Source organism: Carettochelys insculpta, chromosome 2, assembly GCF_033958435.1.
Source record: "Carettochelys insculpta isolate YL-2023 chromosome 2, ASM3395843v1, whole genome shotgun sequence".
NCBI classification, from domain to species: Eukaryota; Metazoa; Chordata; order Testudines; family Carettochelyidae; genus Carettochelys; species Carettochelys insculpta.
In genome coordinates this window covers 12,775,390-12,800,913 of record NC_134138.1, presented here as the reverse complement: position 1 = coordinate 12,800,913, position 25,524 = coordinate 12,775,390, and the positions used below count along the sequence as shown (strand labels likewise).

The following is a 25,524-nucleotide window of genomic DNA, read 5'->3' as shown; positions in this document are numbered from 1 at the left end:
TAATTCTCTCAGAGGCAGCAACGTCAGTTTTTTATTGTGTTTTCTTCTCAAGAGTGAAAATTTCAACCACAGGATGAGAAATGCTGCACATTAATTCCTGTTTCCTGCTTGAGAAAGGCTTATATGTACTTGGCTGCCTCTCCAAGCCTGCAAATGGGGCCAATTACCAGAGCTCTTTTAAACACTGAGTTTAAGATGCAGAAAGCTAATAAAGACGACAGGTTTCAATATCCTTCTGATGATAGAAGCAGCAATAAACAATAAATAAATTTATCTTTTATTAGCCTTAAAAACAGTACATTGAGGGCTCTTTTTAAATGGTACAAGTGAAAAGCTTTAGGAAAAAAACTTTTTTACAAATATACTTAATTTATCATTCCCTTCCTCACATACCCAGCTATCCATGGCATTTATATTCTAAAACCAAAAACAAACAAAAAAATTAAACTGAAACAAAAAGACAACCGCCTTCAAACATATTTGGAAAGATAGGTAGGGCTGAAATAATGGCAGCTGCTGATCCCAACACCACAAGGGTCACGTCAGTTAGGAAATTCCTCTGATGCCATGGATAGACCCACAAAGAATGAAAGAAGATCTGTCTTCCATCTCCCTCAGCTAGAAATGTGTACACAGGAGTCCACTATCCATACTGAATACACATAATGCCCACTAACTCCAGTGCAAATTACACAGTAACAAACAAAATGGGTGTTTTATTTAGATACATGCAGATTAGGAGACACTGGATTTCACTAAAGTTATGTCACTCAGGGCTGTAAATTGTTTTGTGGGTCAGACATTTTTGAAGACAAAAATTCTGTGCTTTGTATTTAAAACTACCCAGTCCCCATTCTCTGTTTAAGAATGAAAATATGGGAGTGCTGTGCCCTGGAATACTCAAGGGTCTTGCTAAATATCTTGCTAAATGTGCCTGAAAAAAACAAGCTGGGCTCTAATGCAAAAACACACTTGATATCAATATTTAGGAAAAGCCTGCATTTATTGGCAGCCAGTAAGAAGGGCCTGAGCTGTCCTATAGTCACACTGTCAGCATTCACACTATTATTGGTAGTACGTTAGTGCCTAAAGCCTCCAGCTGAGATCAAGCCCTGTTTGTGCTAGGAACCATAAAAGCACATAGGAAAAGAGACCCTGCCTGAGAGAGACCTGACATTTTAGACAGACAACAAAGACACAAGGTGGGAGAAAAGTTCTATTATTATTATTTTACAGGTGGAAAACTGAGGCAGGAAGTTATTGTGTGACCTGCTTAAAATCACCATGGGAATCTGACAAAACTTTCAAGTGAACCTAGATCTCTTGAATCATAATCCATTGCCTTAACAAAAAGACTCGACTTCCCTTCTGATGAAAGATTCTTGTCTGCTTGCTATGCGGGTGTCCAATGTACATATAAATAGATATCTGACATAAACCATATAATGTTTTTCATTACATTTTAAACTAAGTCAATAATACAAAACATATCTCAAACTACCTCACTAAACAAATATAGCCAGAGCGTTACATTATCAATGGATTTGGCACTACTGTTCAGAAAGGCTATGTCTTGATGATAGTGATTTGTAGACAGAAGTTTTTGTCACAAGGTATCTGCCAAAACTTCTGTCAACAGATTGTGACCAGACTGCCAAGTGGATCACAAGACAGATGGCTCAGCCACTCTATCAGTAAAACAGCCAACTGGAAACACAGCTGACAGGGGCTACGTCTACACTAGCCCCAAACTTCGAAATGGCCACACAAATGGCCACTTCGCAGTTTACTAATGAAGCGCTGAAATGCATATTCAGTGCTTCATTAGTATGCCTGCGGCTGCGGCACTTCAAAATTGATGCGCCTTGCCGCCGCGCGGCTCGTCCTGACGGGGCTCTTTTTCGAAAGGACCCCGCCTACTTAGAAGTCCCCTTATTCCCATCAGCTCATGGGAATAAGGGGACTTCGAAGTATGTGGGGTCCTTTCAAAAAGGAGCTCCATCGGGACGAGCCGCGCGGCGGAGAGGAGCGTCAATTTTGAAGTGCCGCGGCCGCCGGCATGCTAATGAAGCACTGAATATGTATTTCAGCACTTCATTAGTAAACTTCGAAATGGCCATTTGCGTGGCCATTTCGAAGTTTGGGGCTAGTGTAGATACGGCCAGGGTTGCCTGGTGTCCCAAAAGCCTTTCTGCTGCCAGAAGGCTCCCTAGAATGTCCAGACTGTCCTTTTGTCAACAGATCTGTCGACAGAGGTGTTCTCCCTCGTGGCGAATGGGATACAGCTGTCGACAAAAGTGCTCCAGTCCATCAGCTTACTGTAGACAGAATGCCCTTGGGAATCTGGACACTCCATGAGTTCTGCTTGTAAAATGGTCATTTTGCTGACAAAACCTTCTAGCCTAGACATAGCCAAATTGTCATTGTTTCATTTTTAGATACATAGCAAATGTTCTTGGGCAAAGTGAAAACATCTCCTCACAGCTCCTAAAATGCTGGCTTGGGTAAACTTAAATGATTTTTACGTTTCAATGAATTTATTTATTCTTCCAATAAAGTTCCCAACAGTAGGATTGCCTTGGACACTGGTCAACTATTTGTGGTTTTGAAGCCAAAGCATAATTACATACATCAGATAGAATAAAATACAACTTTCTGTTGCATTAAATATATATAGAGAAAGGAAAAAATGATGGAATTATAGTACTTCTATTTTTTTCAGTTTCAAAATACAGGTGGGGGGAAAAATCACTAACTTCTGATTGTTACGTGTTTTTCTAGTACTCTGTAACTTTGCCCTTTAAATCCCAGGATTACACAAAAGTGCTGCCTACTATATACAGAGGTCATGTACCCCAGGTACCCTCAACAGTTAAAAAGAAACCTTAGAAAATTTCCTGAAGAAAAGAATGTCTCCACATGTTGCAACATAAACCTTAACATTTCACATGGGCTCAACTGCTATAGGCTGGATTCAGTGCCCAATGAAATCAAAAGAAAGACCCATTGACTGTATGGTCTTTGGGTCAGACCCTCTACTGAGGAATTCACTTATATTGTAAAAACATTTCAATTTTAATCACCGCTAGGGATTCTCCTCCTTTTGAGCTTTGCCAAAATCCATATTTCTTCTATACTTCCTTTCCACTTTTGCCTATGTAGGTGCTCCTGTGGCACTCATAACAGTAGTATCTTAACAAATAAACTCTTTCTTGATTTTCTCCAGTTTGTTGTATAAGATGCTGATAAGGTGGTTCCTCAGTTTGGAAGTGTGTGGCAGTAAACAGTTTCTTAGTGGCTAATGAAGATTAGAGAATTTATCCTTGCAGTATCAGTGAGATCTAGGGAAGTGTCACAGATGCCCAAGATCAGACTTATGGCCCCACCAGCTTTGGGGCAGTCTCTGGGAGGACCCCTGCAGAGTGTCAGACCCTCTAGGAGTCTCAGTTTTCTTCCCGGAAAGCAACATGGCCTCACGGCTTCCTTAGGTTCAACCACTGGGGCTTCAGCACCCCTGCTTCTGTTTCTTCTTGCTTTGTAGGGTCCCTGTATTATTTTCAATAAAGTCAAAAATCTTTTTTCCTAGACTTTTCTGTCCTTTTTCTTTTAACTTTGAGAATACAGTCAGGGTCTCTGTATTATTTTCAGGGATCAGATGTCATCATAGGATGGCCAGTCGAGAATTCATCTACAGAAGGAAGATATCTATGTAACCTTTTTGGCCATCTGTGTGGATGTCCTAATCTTCCTTCCTTTCAATGAGAAAAATGGATGTTTGCTTCGCACGGGAGGGGAATGAGGAAAATGCAATTATGAGAAGATGATGTCAAAGACCAGCAAGCATACCCAGAATGCAATGGGGATGAGGAAACTGTGGGATAGGTTCCCACAAAGCACTACTGCAACAGTTGATGCTTGCCAATTTATCTTGTAGTGTAGATGCAGTCTTCCTCACAGCTCAGGTCTGTCCCCCCACTGCTTCCTGCAGCCAACACTCAACCATTCTCCTTGCACCTCTCCAGTTAGGCAAACTCTGCTTGGCTTCCTGCTGAGAGGTGGGCCATTCATGGGTGTTGGCTGCTAGGCCTCAAAGTCCTGATGATTACATTTCTCACTATCTTCTCCACTGATATGGTACCTAATGTCCAGCCTTTTATACATGTGCTCCTGAGCCTCTGCATAGAGCAAACAACCCTTGCTACCCTCTAGGGTGCATGTATATGTCATACATAAACATAAACAATAGGAAAAATATTAAAATGAACTATACCCTGAAAAGTGACTATGTAAAAATAGCAACCCGCTAAACAGACTCGTCTCATGCGCCATCAATAGAACGGGTTACTAAGATCCACAAAATTAGAGTTATGAAAACACACTCATTGAACACAATGGTGTTGCACAGCGATCACTGAGGGCATGACTGGAAGACTACGATGCCTACAGGTAATTCCCAAATGGTGATTCCTAGGTGAAGGACCATTTAATATCCATTTAATGGTCCTGTATCTTATTAAAATATAAATGACTTGATGCCATCCAGCTGTGCACACAACCAACCTAACCACCTGGACTTAAAACTGTCACCATTATGCTCCAACTCCTGACTGTTTCTGGTTGTCTATTACATTCATTTATTTTATCTTGTCTTAAATTAGCTCAAAAGGTTTTTCTTTTCTAATTTGTTTGACACAGGGTCTGTCTTTTACTGCAGACGCCTACAACACTTACCACTCAGGCATCAGGGACTTTAATACTTACCTATATAAAACCAACAACATGGACAGCCCTTGGCAAAGGCGCACATTTCCCAGGGGCTTGCAGGTATTGGCCTACAGCATGTGAGTACTTCAGAAAATGAAGTATGTGCACAATAATAGAAACATTTTCAGCCTCAGTCTAAGGCTCCAGAGCTCAATGACAGGCACAGAGGACTTTGTAAATTCCTTGAGCTAGTTCCCATTCTAATTTAATTACATGTATAGCTGTGGGTTTAGCAACACTAGAGTTCTAAAGGCAGTCCTACTGAAGCTTTGCTATTTCTAAGCCTTAAGACCTCATCTACCCTTGGGGCTAGCACTGAAACAGTGGTATGCTGCTAGAATTTTAACAAGAAGCTCCCCACTTGAATTTCCCACCTTAGCAACAGTTCACCAGACGCTCACTATGATAAAGTACTCTCCACCCATCACACACAAAAATCCACCCATTTCAGATTCTGTCCATCATTCTGCACTATCTGATCAAATCCCACAATTTTACCATTCCCTACTCCATACTCAGCACGTTTTCATTCAGTCTGCTCTTCTTCACCAGAACCTTATGGAAACATCCCTGCCTGATGTTGGCAGCTGATAGGTTCTGGGTAGCTGGTGTCTGGGGAGCTGATCCCCTCTGACGATTCGCTGGTCTGTGATATATCTCCCTTTTGGTTTCTGAGATGGGAAGTGGAGGGATTTTTCCTGTGTTTATTGGTGCAGGAGTGGCAGGAGTCTCAGGGCACATGGAGTTGGAAGGTAAAGGAGAGCAAAATTTACAAGGAAACCAGTAAGTTGCTAAGCCCCATGAAATGAACCCATCCAACCAAGCTGGTGTGTCCTGCAGAGTCTACTTAACACCATGACAAGCGATAGAAACATTTTATAAAAAAGGAAATCTGAAGATGATGGAGAAATTCCTGGTTTAGGATCACACATTTAACCTGGGAAAGCTTATCACTTGCCACTGGTTTCAATCCCAGATTCATCTCATGACCCTTAATACTAACCTTAGTAATAAACCCACCTTCAAATATATCTAATACATTTCCACCATATGAAGTCTCTTTTTCTCTCGACCTTTCCGGCTGTGGGGCTGAGCAAAGGTTTCTTTCAATGGTAGATGTACTGATTGTACTAAGCAAAAATGGACTTGTAAGCAAAATATTTTGTGCTTGCTATTTCTGATTTTTTAGAGCAGGAAGAAATCATATCCTTCTGGTCATAAATTCACAGTAAATCTTACAGTAAATGGATTTCTTGTCTACATTTAATAAAGTGTGGTTTCTCACATCTGAGTTCTTTTGGAAAACATGAACATATAAAATTACAGAAAGGATGCATATAATGAAGAACTAGAATCAAACCTACTGTACTTACATTACTGTTAATCACTCTTTATAAAAACAAATTGTTATTTTTCAGGACATGCCAAGCTGTAATATCGTGGTACGATTTTCTCATGCTAAAAATTTAAACGCTATTTTAGTAGCAAGTCACAACAATTATTCTTGAATTACTGTTCTCAGAGTCAGAGTAGGATAAGTATTAAACCATATGTATTTGGGAACTTTTATATACACAAAACCAAACAAGAGAAGGAAGCTATGTAAGCCATTTTGTCCACCACTGTTGGGAAAAGGGAATATAAAGGTCTTAATATAGCACTGTTCTCTCTGATGTCACAAATACTGAGAAATTGCTAAATAGAGTGCATATGCGCATAATGAACAATCAACACAAAACCAAAAAAGAATCAAAGTGTGAATAAAACACAGATTGGTGAATGGACAAGTAAAATGCTGTAAGAAAATATTTTACAGAATACTAGCATTTCACATGTAACCAGAGATTCTGAATCTAATAAACAGGACTGCAATCATTTCAAACTTAATTCGCAAAACCATGATGTTTAAATGAAACACATGCACACATATGAACATACAGTATATTTCCTCACTCAGGTTTTTTGTATAGTGCACCCATCATCATTATATTTAAGTAATACTAAGGTAAATTATAGCTAAATGGTGGAGGTCCATTTTGGATTTCATGGAGGCTTCTCCTTTCTTTACTGTGAAAGGAGGATTTCTACTGGCCCTGGCCAGCACCTAGGACAGTTTCAAGCAAGAGTACCATGGCTGCCCCTAGAGTAGTTGGGCTGAGCACAAGGAGCGCCTCTGCAAGGTCTGGGGTTTAAATGCCTTGAGTTGTGTGGACCGAGTGCACATGCCCAAAGATTTTATCCCCTTACAAGAGTCCTTGAAGCTTCAAAGGGAAGGTCCTGGATGGTTTGTTGGACCTTGGAAGTCCAGAGGGATAATGCTGGATGGCAAGAAGAGGACCAGGATTGGGATCATCATGGGTGCAGGTGTTGCCTAGGTGGTGAACAATGCTGTGATTGGTGGCTGGATTTGGACCATCATAGGGACCAAGACTGGTGAGATGATTGAGTTTGGTGCTGCATCATGGGCTGGTGGCAAAGCAAGACCACACGCTCTGAAGAACGTCAACGAGACAAGAGCTTGCACCCCACAGAACACTGCCGAGAAGAAACTGCATATTCAAATTAATGTGGCCGAGGCTGAGAGGAGCCTCCACAGATGTCCTGATGGATAGCAGCTAGGGTAAAATTTTCTGTAGCTGTGTACATGATGAGTGCACACCTCCTTTCACTAGGTATGAGTAAGCACTCGAAGAAGGGCAAGCTTAACTAAGATTTTGTGTGTGAATAAATGCATGTGAACAAACAGAAGAAAAATATGAGGTAGGATGCAGTTCTGAGTGAGATCTTCATTTATTTCTTGTACTATTTCAGGCATTATCTTTATTTGGTTACTGAATTAAGTTATAGTTATACAAGCCAGTGATACACTGATTTAGATGGATCTACAAAGGGGTTTTAAGTTAATCAAAAAACAAATTGTAGTTATACTGGTGCAATGTTTAGATAAGACCTTGATAAATCATGTCTCTCTTCACTTTTATATCCACTTTAATTTGATGGTCTCACAGGGCTTTACAAATATCTCAATTTCACAACCCTAGTGAAAGTTAGGTCAATATCCTTTAATTAGAGATGTGGAAATTGAAGTTGAGTGATGTGGTAAAAACTGGGTGACTAGAGGGGAAATGTGAAAAAATGGGGCAGTGATGGTAGTAATATGTTGTCTATATAAGACAAATTCCCTAATTTTGGGGCATCTGGTCATCCTACGTAAAAATCACAGTCAGTGAGAGACTAGAATCCAGATGGTCTACCTGGCAGACTCATGCTCTGTCCACTGGAACATCTGATTGATGAAATAAGCAAATGATAGACTTGTTACGCAGAACACATTTAATACTGTTATCTCATCCCTAGATTGTGAGTTGTTAGGGGTAGAGACTGTCTTTTTTACTCGTCTGTACTGCAGTTCATTCAGTAGCAAGCTGTTCATTGATTCCTTTTTCCGTAATACAAAGAAATGCATATTTTGGCTGTCAGTTCCTCATCACTGTGAGACACTGATCTCCAAATATTTATATTTTACTCAGTTTTGTCACAACAATCTAAAAGACAATGTCATCCCAAAACTGTTGGTCTGAAGAGTAATGCAGAACTTCAACACTTAGTCCCTGTTTTGTTGTTAAGAGAGATGTTTGTGAAACGAGATTTTTTTTCTCCCTGAAGACATGGGTTCCACCCCAAAAAGCAAAACTATGGCCTTGGCAAGAAGGGAAAAGGGATGATTCATCCACAGAGAGTAGGAAACCAAAGAAATTACTTTCCCCAATTCCTGGCTCCTGTGTGCATATTTTGTTTTTAAATTACACTCTTGCATCATTTTCTCTCACTACTTCTCCAGCAGAAAAATGAAAACAACTTTTTCAAGAGCCTGAGTTGTCAGATAAATCCAAAATTATCTTTTCTTCTAGGGACGAAGCATTCTCTTCTCTACCTGACATAATTGCATTTTGCATCACCCCTCATAATCTATAGAGACCTGAATGTAAAAATCAAATGTGTGATGAGGATCCAGTTATGGACCACAAGAAAAACAGCTGTTCAAGTAGATTTAAAAACTGGATTTGTTTGCCTAGCAAAACTTTTCATTTCAGTTACCAGTTTAAAAAGTCAATATTTTCAGGTATCAGTTACTGATAACAAATAACGTCCGGTAGCACTGACCGAAGTTTGTATTTAAAATAGACAGCTGAGAGGTATAGATTATGCTATTGAGGACTAGGCTGGTTCAAAAAAATGCCAGTTAAATTTCAGTATTAATTTATCTGTTCAATTAATATTCCCATTATACAGTAACTACTAATTTTAGTAAGTTTTAATTGTTGACTGTGATTGAGATCAGTGGTACTCTGTATTACCAGGAATCTCTCCTCTTTTTCAAGCCAGCGCTGATCTTCTTCCATTTCTTGCTGCTGTCGTATCAATCTTTCCTCCATTAGATGTGTTGGTAGGACCTGCCCCATTCCTCGCATGTCCAAAGTTCCAGAATCCTAAGAGGAAAAGCTCAAGTGTAGCCATTTGCCTATCATGGCAGAATGTCGTGGGACTCAGTATTTTTTATACACAGTTGGAAAAACTCTTAAGTCATAAGGCAATAAATTTAGAAAACCCCAAAGACCAAGTCAAGCTTGGTCCTCAGACCTACTAAAACATTAAAGCAGAACACCAAAAAGGCTGCATTGCAGCTCTAAACATTTAGTTTGCCCTGGTGACAAGTACTGGAGGGGTATCCATATTAATCCCTATCTGCAAAAACAACAAGAAGGCCTGTGGCACCTTACAGACTAACAGATTTCTTGGAGCATAAGCTTTCATGGGCAAAGACCTGTTGAAGTGCCCATGAAAGCTTATGTTCCTATAAAATCTGTTAGTCTATAAGATGTCACAGGACTTTTAGTTGTTTTAGTTTGCCCTGTTTACGATGACTGGAACTGAATGAATTTTAGAAATTTATTTTACTTTTCAAGAATTTTGATTTCAGTAAGCTTGGATGAAGAAAACAGATTTGGTAGTATTACTGTCTACATCTTAACAGAGAGGTAGCTGACGGCTGGTTTGTTTTGTCTGGATCTTGGGCACTAGCACAATGCTTGGGTTAGTAGCATTACAGGACAATGTTCCTATGCCAACAAATCTATCCTACAACTCACCTATTTTCACTGACACTTTTAAAAAATATCACGGGAATATTTTTTGTACTTCTTTTTCTATAAAATCTAAATTTTAGGCCTAACATACACTTTTCCCCTAATGTAGTTCTGAGAGTACTAAAGAAAAGTAGGCTGGGGTTTTCCTAGAAACCAAACAGAATTAGGTGCCCATCTCCTGTTGAAATTCAATGGGATCTGGTCTCCTAATTCCTTTACATTCATGTGACAAACCCAGTTGTAATGTATGGATGATGAATATGCACAAAACCCTTCATATGCTTGTAATGACTTCTCCTTAACCCTACTGGAGCATATATAGAGCCAGATTCTATTGTTCTGATTGACAAGTTGAGGATTTAGGGTATTATTCTACATGTGCAAGTATGGAAAAAGCTTGGTTATAACATAGAATCATAGAACACTAGGACTGGAAGGGACCTTGAGAGGCCATCGAGTCCAGCCCCCTGCTCCAACGGCAGGACCAAGTACTATCTAAACCAGCCCTGATAGACATCTATTTAACCTGTTCTTAAATATCTACAGCGATGGAGATTCCACAACTTCTCTTGGCAATTTATTCCACTCTTTGACCGCCCTGACAGTTAGGAACTTTTTCCTAATGTCCAACCTAAACCTCCCTTGCTGCAATTTAAGCCAGTTGCCTCTTGTTCTATCCTCAGAGGCCAAGAAGAATAAGTTTTGTCCTTCCTCCTTATGACTCCTTTTTAGATACCTGAAAACATGTTCACCAGTAACTAGCCATTCCAGCTCCATGGAGGAATCTTACGACATCAGCTGTATATAGCAAAAGTACTGGGGTTTCTCTGCATGACATGTCTGTGCTGCCCTGTTTTTAGCAGAATATCCTGCTTTTCAGTTCTGTTCATGCATTACAGAGAGAGAGAGAGAGAAGTGCACCACCACAGGGGAGCAAACAGACTTAGTAAGATGGAAGCTGCATGACGATCGCTACCATGAAGAGACAAGGAAAATAAAGGGAGATGAAAGGACACTGGGGAGAAAGGTAAGTAAAAGAATGGAAGGTTGGTGGGGGAATTAAGACAAATTAAAGGGACAACAGGAGATAAGAGTTGGGGAAAGTTTAGCATGCTGTGTGGCACTTGGTGCTGGGATGTAAAGAGGCATGCTGTGACCATGGAGAAAGCGCATTCATACAGTGGACTTGGTGTCCCTTGCACTGTATATTTTTAACATGGATGATGAATATATAGTTTATTTAGCATGCACTTTTCTCATTTAATAATTAAAAACAACTTGGGTCTTCTATAGTGCATTTTGCGTGAGGAACCCAAAGAACTGTATAACCAGTAATTTAATCTCAACACCCCACAAGAAGGAAGGTAAGCAGTTTCTAATATTTCCATTTTAAACAATGAATAAGTTAGGCATTGGTGAACCCAGGAATGCCGATGGGGGGAGCAACAGGAAGGGGCTGACAAAGGGGTCAGCTGCCTTGGGGCCTGGCGATTCAAAAGTCACCAGGGCTCACGCCCACTATTCCAGTAACAGTGGCTGGAGTCCCAGGCTCTTAAATTGCTGCTGGAGTGCCAGGCACCAGAAGGCTGGCTTCCCCCACCCTGCCCCTTCTGCTTGAGGCTCCACTCTCTCCAGGAGCACAGAACTTCCTCACCCACCTCGCTCAAAGGCCCAGCAAGTCTGTTGGCTCACACAGCTTGCTCCGGTCATGATTCCCATTCTGCTGTTTTTACTTATAAACATTCCCTTCCTCCCTTAATCAAACCATTCTAAAAATCCCAGAAAAATTGACATTATTTCCCCAGATTAAACCCCAGCGTTATATCTGCACTGTTTTAAAAAAAGCTTCAGAATGCAGTTACAACATGAAATCACATTACCTCCACAGTGGGGGGCCACATTGATATTTCTGGAGGCCGATGGTTCCAGGAATCTGCTTGATCTAAAAGAGATGCCTGGCCAGGATAAATGCTGCCTGCCATTGCTGGTATCCCATGAGATCCATGATAGCCAGAAACCTAAACAAAGAAAATACTTTATGATCAGACTGAAGCCCCACCACAGTTAACTCCTCCATTATTTGATGATTCTCTCTCGTGGTCAAAACTGAAAGCATAATAGTAAGTGCCTCATGGCAGGAGACTGAAAATTTTTTTTTAAAAGAAAATGAATATAGAGAATCAGAAGAAAAGTCTGCAAGCTAAGAAATATATTCACAATTACTTCTAATTTAATAAACCATGTGTTTCTTGTGTTAGAGCAAGTATCCTTAACTAATGGTAAAAGTTATGGTATAACCCTAGTAGCAGACGACATATAAATCCCTTAATGAACAAAAAAATATATTCATCAGCACACCTTCAACCTAAGGAATTACACATCCAGCTCTCATTAATGTTAGCAGGAGATGTGCACATATCTATGAACTATGCTAACTATTTACCCCCTAGTGTTTATAACAAGCTTAAATCCTGAGTGACAGCATGTAATTATCATAACTGCAGCATGGCCTGACAAATTCCTTCTCCATAAAAAAATCAAAGCAATTTTTACGAGAGTGAAGCATTGTTAAAAAATGCTGTTTCACTCCCAGTGCTCTGCAATTTTGAGCAAACCTAAAAAGTTTGAAACAGTTCTATGACAGAATATGTTTTACATTTACTTTGATGGTACAAGACCAAAGTTAAACAGGCAAGTATATTATACTACGTACCAGAATTTGGAGTAGGCTATCAACCTGAGGGAACATGAAATGCTTCAAAGAAATCATTGGGGAACACAAGGCTGAGGCAATAAAACCATTTAATCCTATTTTAACATGTAAGTGATTCTGTTAGCTACGTAAATTGTTGCAATGATGTTACATGATCAATGAACTTCCTTGATAAGAAAAAGTTTACTACTATCTGATGACAGGTTCCAGAGATAGCTGTGATAATCTGTTTCAGAAAAAACGACAAGGAGTCTGGTGGCACCTTAGAGACTATCACTTTTATCATGGCATAAGCTTCCATGAGTTGCAACTTAATTGCTTGTTGTTTTTATTACTATTGTTTTAGTTGATTGGAAAGTCAGACAAACAATTGACTTGCCAACCTACCAGACTCAATTCTGGTTTTAAACTAGTAGAACTCAGAAATACTTCCACTGGAGCCAAGCTGGTGTACACAAGAGGAGAATGAAACCCCCTCCAAGAAAATGCATGATAAACTCTATTTTAAAACAGCAGGCATAAAGATTGATAACATTTTACCTGGTAATGATTGGGCTGTACCATATGCTGTGGACTAGGATAAAACCCTTCACTGGATCTTGGACTGGGATAACCAGGCCTGCTGGGCTATAAATATGAAAGAGTGCACTGTTTAATGAGAACAATCATATAAGTAAAATACAACAATCAAATGAAGTTATTTTCAGGAAAAGCAAACTTTCTCATACTGTAAACTTATAGGAGACATTTCATGAAAGCAAACTTCAACATGTAAGTAAAACAAGGATTGTGGGAACCAGTTGAGTGAATAATTCATTCAATCAATATTCTCTCTTTTTTGCTTGAAAACAGGTTAGAGTAGTCTCAAAATTATTTGCTGAACAATTTCTACTAATGATTTTTTTCTGTAGATTCTTTGTGAGTATTCAACAACTTGAACTATGAATTGGTTCTGAGAGAGCACACTGTGAGAGCATAATAATTAAATTCAGGTTTCAGGTGTGAATGGTCACATTTCCAAATTCAAACTGACTTCCTGCTAATTTCTAGTAACACTTCAAATGTATTTTGGTGAATGTTCCTGACAATCAATTCGTTTGCTAGAATAGTGGTCTAAAATCCAAGTAAAGCAAAGCAGAGTCTAAACAGAAGCAAAGCAAATGGAATTATATCTTGGAAAGAATATTCATAGAAATTATTCCAAGAGTGTCCAGCAGCATTAATTGTTAATGTCCGTGCTCATTTTATCAACTGCATTTGAATTCTAAGATATCTTAACTATTTGTACCTTGTTTTGTAACCCATGCACAAGCTAGTGAAGTGGCTACGCATATGTCGCATTAGCATGGATAGCAGCTTTAACTATCTGTGTGGCAGCTAGCAAGTGGCCACAAAACTCCTTGCCTGGCTATTAGATAACTGATCCCTTTCCCCTTTAGGATTAAGAGCAATGGTTCCTGTCACTGTACAACATCTGGTCAATCAGAAAAGATTGAAAGAGTTCAGAGGACACTGTGATGTGGAAAAGCCTGCTATTTTGGATTGTCATCTACAAGCACACGATTTTGCTGGAAACTATACCATGTTTGTCTGTGGCTACCAAATGGCGGAGCTTTGTTAGAATGAAATATTTTTATCATTTAAGAACAGCACTGCTACTTCATTATTGTGGGCAAATTTGCTGACTTCTGCCTAGAGATATGTCATCAACATCAGCTTTCAAATGATGTACTTGTCTTTCAAATAAGGAGACAGAGTTGTTAGTTGCAGTGGGGAAGGAGTAAATGCAGAGAAAACAGTATTTGCAATGTCTGATAGGGAGATTTCTAACTGTACATAAGGTCAAGATGGAGATATCTCATTTCATTGTACTAACTGTTGTGATAAACTTTGTTGTGAGTCTAGTGGTATACAATTTTGAATTAGAAATCTAAAATCTGTCACTGTATGTATACAATGCTGCTGAAAGTCTCTTACAGAGAAGAAGAAAACAAATGCCATCATGGGGAAATAATATGGATTCTAAGAATCAAATCTTAAAAGAAGCATTAAATTCCATGTTCACAAAAGTCAACTAACTGGTTTTCAGATCATCAGTGAACATGCTTAATACTTTACGGAGAAACAGTGAAAAGTGAGGCTATAACTCTGCAGCTAATTTCCACATATATAGCATCACAGACAAAGATAGTAACTTGAACATGAACACAAATGACCTAAAACCCTCAAATAAAAAGTGATGCACGATAATGTGGGTATCAAATTGCAAAACGTGTAAACTTGATCATGTCCTAAAACCCATAAAATTATTGCTCCCGAAGGCATTAATGATGTGTTTTTCTCAAATGTAATTCTTCATTCATCACACTAAATAAGCTTTTAGTACACTCAGATTAAGACCTAGAAAGCAACATTTAATCCCGTCATGTGTTTTATATTAACTAGCATTGTTATTATGTATCATGCAATATGTTTGCCTTTGCCAATATGTATTTTACTAACAGTCTATATAAGCACTAACTCATGACACTCAGGCCAAGTCCACATTACAGACATATATCATCATAAGTATGTCACTCAGGCTAGGTCTACACTAGGTCATAAAATTGATTTTAAGGCAGTTAGCTCGATTTTAGAATGTCACTGTCTTCACTATGAATGCCATTAGATCAATTTTAGGGAGTGTTAAGGTAGATGATATTACACCCACAACTGAGTTGGCATAGTGCCAAGTTTGAATTTAAAATGACTTCTTCCCTACACCCAATAGAGCAGGAGAGGCCGAGATTTTTTTTCAGTGTTGGCGCCAGCTTCTGCCCCACCACACCACCTGGTGGCTAGGCTCTGGCGGACATGCAGGTGAGGTCTGTCCCTCACCCAACACATCGCATGGCTAGCCCCCAACACAATAAAATCACGTGCCTGTGGTGCACTGCAGACCTTGCTGCCAGACAGCACCATGTCCTAGCTTATACATGGTAAAGGCTCCAAAAGGCAGGAAAGATTTTCAGGGGTTGGATGTCGTCAGGTAAAAGTCTTCCCACACAGCAAAGATTTTGGGGGCTATCTGCCTTTTCTGGGTTTTCGGTGGGTAGCACGTGCTGGGGGCCTGGCAGAAAGCCAATGAGGGGACCCTGTCAACAGGTCCCATCACAACACCCCACCGTCCCGTCACAACACCCCACCGCCAGAGGAAGACCCCAAAGGCACCTGTCCCCTGAAAGGACCATCTCATCTGGTCCCTCAAATACACCCCCACCCCTGATCTTATGTTGGTGGGGGGGGCAGCCCCACAGTCAATGATATTCAGGGCTGCTCCTCCCTCACACCACAGAAAGCCCCTGAAGGGACCTGTCCGCTGAAGGGTCCCTCAGTTTCTACTCCCACCCTATATCGTGATCCATCATAGCAAAGCAAGCTTCAGAAATTTGGCTCCATTTCAAGAAAGCACTTTTTGTTTTCAATGAACTGAATTGCTTTCATTATGATTTGCAAGATGTGTCATCCTATACATATTGTGCTCTCTAGGGGGAAAAAGTAGCTGAGGGACCAGCTGAAATGGCAGTCACCTTGGTGATCCCAGGGCACAGAGTCATTTTGGCACGTGGGTATGACAGTCCCCTGCTTGAAGCCATGGTTGGCTGATCAGGCAAAAGTTGTATCTAAAGGTGTTCTTTCAATGGGGGAAAAAGCAACTGAGCAACCAGTTTACATAGTTCAGTCACCTTCTGAAGCCAGCCTATTTGGCTTTCTTTCACCTGAGACTCCCTACTTTTATTTCTTTCCTTCTGAAAAAATGACCGTTTGCTTTCGATGGGAGGGGAATGAGGGTAATGCAATGTGGGAAGATGACATCACATACCCACAACAATTTGCAGGGCATTTATTTCCCCATACTGCACCAGTGACAAAGCCCAGAATGTTACGGGGCTGAGGGAATCGTGGGATAGGTTCCTGCAATGCATTGCTGCAACAGTTGATGTTTTGTGATTCAGTGTGGGAGTCCTAACTCGACTTTGTGGGGACTTTATGCAGAGATGAGGATACTCAAATTTAAATTTATAAAACCCAGCATTATAAAATCAAATTTAAGAAAACTGAATTTATATCATAGTGTAGACATTGCTTCAGAAGTGTGAAAAATCCATGTGTCTGCGCGACATAGTTATCCCAGCTGTCACCCCCTGTGCAGACAGCAATATGTCAATGGGAGAGCTTCTCCTTTCAACATAGCTACAACCTTTGGAAAGGGGAATTAACTACTGTGACAAAGTCCCTTGTCAACCCCTCTGGGTCCCTGCGCTTCCTGGCGGTTTTCTCTGTTGTGCCTCAGAGACTCACGGAGACCCCTTATCTGCCCAGGCCTTTCCAGAGGCAGGAGTCTCCGCTTACGAGCCATCCTCATCATAGGCTAAGTCGCAAGTGGGGCAGAATAAAGCCAGTCTCCTTGCAGACCCACACCTGTTCTAGTGGAATAGCCCTCAGGGAAGGGTTGGGGAGTCCAGACCCGCCCTCTACCCTGGACTCCGGCCCAGGGTCCCTACAAGGTCAGGAGGCTGCTGGCAGGGCCTTCTCCCCTGCCCCAATGAAGCAACCTACCCCTGGGCCGCTTCCCTGTGTTACCTCTTGCTCTTGTGTGCACCTTCCAAAACCTTCCCCCCATTCAACCAGCTAGGGGGAACCTTTTATAGGGATTGCAGGGCCTCAGCTAGCCAATGACTGCTGATTAGACTCAGCTGTGGCTAATAGTTAATGAGGCCCTCAGCTGTCTGCCTTAATTGGGAAACAGGAAAGCATTCCCCCACCTGCCTTCCTGCAGAATTCTGTAGCCCCCAGGCAGCGGTCTGTCACACTACATTGATGGAGAGCTCTTGTAGGAACATGTTCATTTAAGATTTATAGCATTTTTCCACAGCCTATGCTTGTCCTGTTGACCCCACTGAAGTGCAGAAGTGGGGCTCAAAACTCTCTCAGGCAACAAGCTAAAGATGGTTAAAAAAAAACCTGGCCTTTTGCCGGCACTGTTTATGGATGCACGAGGCAGAAACAGCAACTGCTGGCTTCAGGTTTTCATGGCCAAGGAACTGGTTAAGATAAAGCTAATATTTGATCTGATGAGGAGACATGGATGTTGGATCTACTCAGCACCTTCCAGGATTAGGTTATGAGACTGCATGACAGTGGCATCCAGATGGACAGCGCACATATCAATGAACATACTAAAAAACTTAACGCTCTCTTAACATTAGAAAAGGAAAACCTTCCAAGAGGAATCTTAACAGTCCCCTCTGAATACAGTAAAAATGTGAACTCATTTCTGTCTGTTCACTATTATAGTGTAAACTTGACTTCATGATAGTTAGACATCACCCTAGGTATTAATTTATGAGAAATAGGTAGAAAGAAAGGAGGAAAAGGTTTAGCATTAGGCAAAACAATTTAATGTCAAACAATTCTAGCTTTTTTCAAGTTTCACAACCCTAAGAAAAGAGAGAAGGCAAGAGAAAAGTTAGTACAGAACTGGCTAACAGTCTGACCCAACACCACAAAACTGCAACATAAATCAGCTCTACTAACTCAGTCTACGGAAGTCTGAGTCCTGACAGTGAAATCCATCTAGAACAGGGTAAAACTAGTTAATTGTCATCTTTAGCAGCAGATCACCAAACAGGGCAAGAAGAGGGAATCTTCTAGCTTCTTTCATCACTGAACAATATTTTACAGATTAATGGAACAAAATAATAATATTGTTGAATACAAAGTGTACGCCAAAAAATGTTGGCTACCTTGGGAGGGGCTTCATCTGATCCTCCTGAATCCCAGGACACTGTGACTTGTCGCCTTGATTCCATCCTCATTCGTTCTTCTTGCTGCAGCTTCTCTTCTTCCAGTATTGTACTAAGGAGAAAATAAATGTTACACTGAAGATAAGTAATACTCTGATTCAGTGTCTAATAGACGCCATTTCCAAATTTCTTTCAAACCCCCAGATTAATGGATCCCAGCCCACAGACTGATAGGAATTTACAAGACAAATAAGGCTGCTTTTAAACAGAGAGAGGGCTGGTTAGGTTTCATAAAACTAATACTAGGGGAAAATACCTCTGCAAAATTAGCAACTGAAATACAACAATCTTGATGTACAAAGACATATGGCAACGAAAGATATTTTTAGAAAATTATGGGTGATGCTGTAGAAGAGTTTTTCACATGTGAACGTTTCTTTTGATCTAGTGGCACAGGCATAATTATACTGAGTAATCCCAACAGGCAATTAATCAAGCACATACTTGCAAACATTTGTATTTCATATGGAAATATTCTGTTAGATCTCTGCAAATATACAAAACAAGCTGCAGATATAATCTTTATGGAAGCACGGAAATCTTTCAGTTGTACTGACAAATGACTTCTTTTTACATTTCATCCTAACTAGGAACACATTTAACAAGCTAATTCAATTCAACAAAAATGTGATGGCACATACATAGAATCTTACTATTCAGACCAAAAGCTACAATTTCATCAAAATACAAGAGCAGTAAAACTAGTTTACTACTTACCGCTGTTCTATTACAGAAACTTATTTGAAGTTCAACGTAATATTGCTGTCTTCACAGCAGTCTCCTTCCAGTTCTGCTATTTGGATTATTAATGTTGGATATTTGCCATTTTAAAAATACTTTGAATGCAGCTTTCAGATAGTAGTTAAAATTTGCTAGAGCTGCATACTACATAGATTCTTCAGGAGTCTGAGAAAGTTTCAGTGTTTTTGTAACACCCTCTCAGAATGACAAGCTAATCAGTCTTGTAAAGGAGAATTCCCTTGTGTTCACCACCATTCAAGAGTTTCTAACAGGGAAGCTCATTCAAAGATTTTAACCTCCGGGTTTAGTGCACTAAAAACACTCAGAATTACACACGTAACGGATGAGATCAGTTGCAGCAGCCCAGTCTAATCTGGGAGCTTTCTTGCTCATTTCAAAAATAAACTCTGCTTGACTGGACACTAACACTCTGTCGTTGCTCTTTCAGTCAAAACCGAAAACAGCTCATCTAGTCTAACAGCCCGAGAACTGGATTTAAAATATGCTGCTGCTATTTCAATCCATCACTACTGAAGTAAAACATACAAATATCAGGAAAAAAATATACCATGGACAATCCACAAAGAACTTGTTAAGAGCAATTGTGATACAACTGCTGAAGAAGTAAAACGGTAGCCCAACAGAGGGAATGCAGCGAGAAAATCCTCCTATTCCCTTCTTTCATTTGGAACAAGGAAATCACAAATTTTTTAAAAAATCCCTTCTGAGACTATCAAAAACCACCAGTAGCTTTGTATTTAGGGCCAGGTTCACATTTCAGATGCAGGGCTTTGAGAAGCTTGAGAAATCAATGTCTGTGCACCCATAACCATGAACAGCAGATGAAGATTTTTCAAGACACATGCCATGTCTCCAAGTTTAAAAAGAAAATACTTTGTGTGCTGATTCTCTAATACCAGCAAATGGAATGGAGACATATTAGGTGTTTAAATATGGATGATGTCAAAATTTGCACACAAATTTAATGTTGTGGAACACCCAGCTCCTCACCTTAGTAAGGGATCTAACATTTTCATCATTTCTGGCTTCCCCGTCTAGCTATGTGTCATATTCATCAGCATGCTTTCTTAGTAACTAATACTAAATCCAAAAAGATGGTGTGGAGAAACCATACATAGACAAACACAACATATTTTTCACAAGTTTTTACAACTCTTGCCTCACAACCCCAACTCAGTCCTGTGAGATGCTTCTAAGTCTTTGATATAACAAGGTATCAATCCTGTACAAAAACACCCTGGGACCATTCATGGGTAATCACATGAAACAGAGCTTGCATTTGGATGCCTCAGAGTCTCCACTGGAAAAAATGAATATAAAATGGAAATGCCACTGGGAACTTTAAATTGCTCAAAGCAAAGGGTATAAATAACTCACAAAAATGCCTTTGTTTTTACAATGGGAAGACCAACCCATAGATGGAGTAAATCAAGAGATAGTTTTGACCTTCTCTCAGTCCAGCTGCTCGAGTGCTCTAAGCAGCTAGCTGGACTTCGCAAAAGGTCAGGAAAGTCACATCTAGGCATATTTTCCCAAACTACACATATTTTTAGCCACAGATGCATTTCTATTCATATAATTTCCCAGCCACTTCTTAAAGCAATATCATCACACTTAACATTTTTCGAGGAAGGTTTAGATGTTTGATTTACAGTTTCAGATATTCAAAGGTTTATTTTACTTGACGAATAAATTTAATTTTACTTATACAGAGCCCTTTACTGGAATATATTTCTGGAACATCTCATTAAAAAGACAACATCCTTTACCAATAGTTTCCACCCAAGAGTTATTTGAGTTTTTTGTTTTTATATTTAAGGGAGAAAAAGTAATTCTAGTATCTCAGCTATCACTGTGTGGAAACAGATGATAAATGCTGACATTTTAATTGCAATTTCTAAGAAGTTTGCTGGTGTACTATCTAGAGGACAAGCTCAACAAATGCAAAAAAGCAGTTTATCAATGTATGTCACCCTATTCTCTACTCAGTCGTCATTTATGCCACTTTCCAATCCATTCTTAATGGACATCTTCAAAGGAAAATACACTGTTTTGCAGTGTGGATAAAAATCAATTATTTTTAAAAAAAATTAAAAACCCCTCAGATTTATAATTGAATCTGATCTTTAAAGTGTAAATTAAATACTTCAAAAACTAGACATTTAAAATTATATTTGAAATTATGACAACCTGTGTCTTGAAGTTGTTATAATCTACTACTGTGAAAAGATTTAAATTAAATAAAAATACTATTAAAAAGTATGTTTGTTGTTAAAGTTTTAAATGAAAGGCAAATCACTGACTTGCTAAACACCTGGAATCAGTGTTTGTTGAAGTGCTAAACCATCTTTTGACAGTGTATCCTCCTCTGCAAGTGCAGAAAGAATATTGTCTTCAGATTATTTAATTAGTTTGAGGATCTTGGCCATGACGACCAGAAACAATTAGTTAAATTCACTAACTACAGATAATGCTTCTTTTGTTTAAATAAGTCAGTTTTAACTGCAAATCATGTTCTATAAGCATTTTTTCATATACATCCTGCATTTAATGCAGGTTTAATCTATTTAAAAATGCTATTATTTGCATTTTAATCAAATTCCAATTTCTATCCAAACAGAGCATGACATAAATTTGGGATAAATAATTTTCTAATAAACATGAAATGCATCATTCCTCATTGTCTGACATAATGAAAATGGAAAGGTTAAGAATCTGAATAAATGGATGGTAAGGTATATAATTTCTTAAATAAATGTGTTAGATATACTGTATCCTCCTGCTTGGCATGAAGTACCAAACTAAAGTCAAGGCAATATTTAGTTGCAGATCAACATTTTAATGGTTATTAACCAATAAGGTTCAAACTTTTCTGCTCTTTAGGAAAACAGCAAAAAGTATAAATGAAAAATAGGATGAAAACTTATGATTTAAAGAGGAGGTTATTTACCTGTAAGAGTAGGTTCATTGGGAGGTGTGGTCCCTATCTACATTCCATCATGGATTATGCTTACACATCATGAGCCTGGAGCCAGAGAATCTTAACGTTGTGTTTGCTGGTCCATGTATATACCCTAGTCCACCTCATGGCTCCAACTGAAGGGATAAATGGAGGTGTGGACCCTGCTCAGTTGCTTCTTTACCACGAATCAAATAAGATTAAGAACACAGGGGAAGGAGGATGGAAAATGGAATGCAGATGGGTACCACATATCTCAAAGAGCCTCCAGATACAGGTAAGCAGCCTCCTCTTCTTCTCTGGGTGACAGTCCTATTGTGGATGATTGGCCAGCAGTACCTAAGTAAGAGGGTAGCTGAACAGACAACTGATCAGTCAGGAGGCATCAGCAGAACAGTCTTGCACTAGAGCATACTGTCTTGCAAATGTATGAACATAGCTTGATGTGGCTGCTTCACACATGGACAGGAGACATAGGAAGTGGCAAATAACACTTGTGGGGCTATCTGGAATTACAAAGACACATCCAGATATCACAAATAGATATGAAATGGGTAAAACATCAGATGAAAAACTGAGTATCTGAGAAGTGCTCATGCTCCCACCAGTGCTAATTCAGATGTTGAAGAAAAAATATTTTTCTTTGCAAAGCAGTAGACTTTTGTCATTACAATAAGGAAGAACAACGAGTTTGTGAAGAACCTGATCACTTATAGCATTGGATCCAGAGTACAGAATTAATCTTGCTTCAAATGCAGGTAGTCTGGCAGGTATCCAGAAAACAGCAGCAACAGCTTATACACACAGAGCCAACACGGAAATGGCTTATTTTTTCAAGCTCATGGGACTGAGTTTTGAAACATGATCTCTAACTGGCTGATTGCGTCACTGTACTGAAATTAATAACTTAATTACTAAAGGAATGATATAGTCTTTGTGGAGTGCAAAGAAACCCTAGGGACCCTCGTGCAGCTGAAGGGCCATTCCTCAGTCAATTGTGGATCCGCCAGCAGACAAGGGTCATCAGTTCTGAAACTGCAGGAGAGATCTCTCCCACTACAGGCTGCTTCAACTCTCCCAGCCCTGGTGGAAGAACAGATTTCAACTCCACAAGTCTCCATCATGCCTGCAGTATGTTTTCTGGAATCTTACTTCTGTCCTTGTCCTTAATTTCTCCTTTACCCATGGTTTCAGGATGTCTACTGATTTTTTACTTCCTGTGGTTCAGTGTCTCCTCCTCAGTTCCCACCTCCACAGTTCCTGTTAGTCATGGGCCAGCCTCACCTTGCCCCTTACCCATGGATTGGGTGCTCTCTCAATTCTGGTCTCTTTGTTCACATCATTTACAACTCCTCTCACTCACACTGACAAGAAGTTTAGTCAACGACACAATGTAATACATATATCTCCACTGTGTAATCATGCTATCTTCTTTTGCTAACACCTTGCTCTACTTGGTTCATCAGCACCACATCTCCGCCTGTCTATAAGTATCAGAGAGGAAGCTGTGTTAGTCTGTATCTTTGACAACAAAAAGTCCTGTGGCACCTTATAGACTAACAGATGTTAGTCTATAAGGTGCTACAGGACTTCTTGTTGTTCCTGCCTATAATGTTAACTCTCACTTGGGTTTCAACCCTAGGTAGCGGGGCTAAGATTGCAGCTCTGGCCCCAGACTCCAGTAAATCTAAATTCAGCCCTGGCAACTCCATTAAGACTCCCAGTCTGAGAACTGCTGACATACTTGACTTCATTATAAATGTAACTAAGTGCTGTGTGTTCCACACAGAGGTGATCTGAGGTTGAATTGGTAAGCTGGGGTTTAGCTTTTCTTCAGAAGCAGCAAATCTGCAAATACTGCAAGCATCCAGTGGACCAGGGGCTAGACACCCTAGGGAAGGAGAAGCCTGAAGAAAGAGAAGTTACTTACCTGTAGTAATGATGGTTCTTCGAGATGTGTCCCCGTGGGTGCTCCACGATAGGTGTCGGGCTCGCCCGGCGCCGCATATCAGAATTCTTCTAGCAGTTTCTATTGGATCGCGCATGTGCCGACATGCGCCATACCCTTGCGCGCCCCCGGCCATGTGCGCGATCCGGTCCCCACCAGTTCCTTGACCAACCGCCTTGGATGCTCCTGAAAAACACCAGACAGAGATTCTGAAGCGGGGAGGATGGGCGGGTGGTGGAGCACCCACAGGGACACATCTCGAAGAACCATCGTTACTACAGGTGAGTAACTTCTCTTTCTTCTTCGAGTGGCCCCCGTGGGTGCTCCACAATAGGTGACTACCCAGCAGTAACCCAAATAAGGAGGTGGGTAATCGATTCATGTGCAGCTTGCCCCCGAGAGGACTGCTGTCGACAGACGGGTATCCTCATCGAACACCCGATGCAGGGCATAACGCTTGGCGAAGGTGTCGTAGGATGACCAAGTCGCCGCTCTGCAAATGTCTTTCAGCGCGATTCCCTTGAAGAAGGCCGTTGATGCCGCCACCGCTCTGGTGGAGTGAGCCCTGGGCGGGGCTAGCAAGGGGGTCTTTTGAAGCTTGTAGCACAGTTTTATACAGGACACGATGTGCTTTGAAATTCTCTGTGAAGAGAGGCCTTCCCCTTTTGACCTGGGAGCGAGAGACACTAGAAGCCTGTCCGTTTTCCAGAAGGACTTAGTTCTGTCTATGTAGAAGGCCAAGGCCCTTCTCACGTCTAGGAGATGTAGGCGCGCCTCCTTGCTGGAACTGTGAGGCTTCGGGTAAAACTATGGTAAAACTATTGGTTCGTTAAGATGGAACTCCGAAGAAACTTTTGGAACGAAGGCTGGGTGTAACCGTAGGGTTACTGCCTCCTCTGAGAATACTGTGCAGGGCGGCGTTGCCATCACTGCTGTGAGCTCGCTCACCCTGCGGGCTGATGTAATCGCAAGGAGGAAGGTTGTTTTCATCGTAAGGAGTCGGAGGGGTACCGTGGCTAATGGTTTGAAGGGTGGTCCCGATAGAGTGCTGAGCACCAAGTACAAACTCCACGACGGCGGAAGCAGTTTTCGAGGGGGGTAAAGGTTTACCAGCCCTTTCAAGAACCTTGTGATGATAGGGTGGGCGAATACAGTGGGCCCTTCCTCTGTATGCCGAAAAGCTGATATAGCAGCGAGGTGGACCTTTAGTGAGGATAGAGAAAGCCCGTCTCGTTTGAGGTCCAATAGGTATTCTAGTATTATCGGTATAGGAACGTCAAGGGGAGCTAACTGCTTGGCGGAACACCAGGTGTAAGTCGAGTCCATTTCTGTTTATAAGTCCTCCTGGTGGAGGTCCTTCGGCTACACTCCAGGACTTGTTGTAC

At 40.6% G+C, this 25,524-nt stretch overlaps 1 protein-coding gene across 11 annotated transcripts in view; it reads right to left on the bottom strand.

Moving 5' to 3' along the window:
• The window catches only part of PTK2 (protein tyrosine kinase 2), a 418,848-nt gene that overhangs the window by 19,797 nt on the left and 373,527 nt on the right, over window positions 1-25,524 (bottom strand). For 9 of the 11 annotated variants that reach the window (XM_074986603.1, XM_074986600.1, XM_074986605.1 and 6 more), the window contains 4 exons: window positions 18,411-18,522; window positions 13,165-13,251; window positions 11,792-11,929; window positions 9,123-9,254 (listed from right to left, as the gene is read on the bottom strand). In XM_074986603.1, the coding sequence (XP_074842704.1) occupies window positions 9,123-9,254; window positions 11,792-11,929; window positions 13,165-13,251; window positions 18,411-18,522 (469 nt within the window). Of the gene's footprint in view, window positions 1-9,122; window positions 9,255-11,791; window positions 11,930-13,164; window positions 13,252-18,410; window positions 18,523-19,187; window positions 20,356-25,524 lie in introns of those variants that run through there. The other 2 variants (XM_074986611.1, XM_074986607.1) reach the window with 2 other exon arrangements.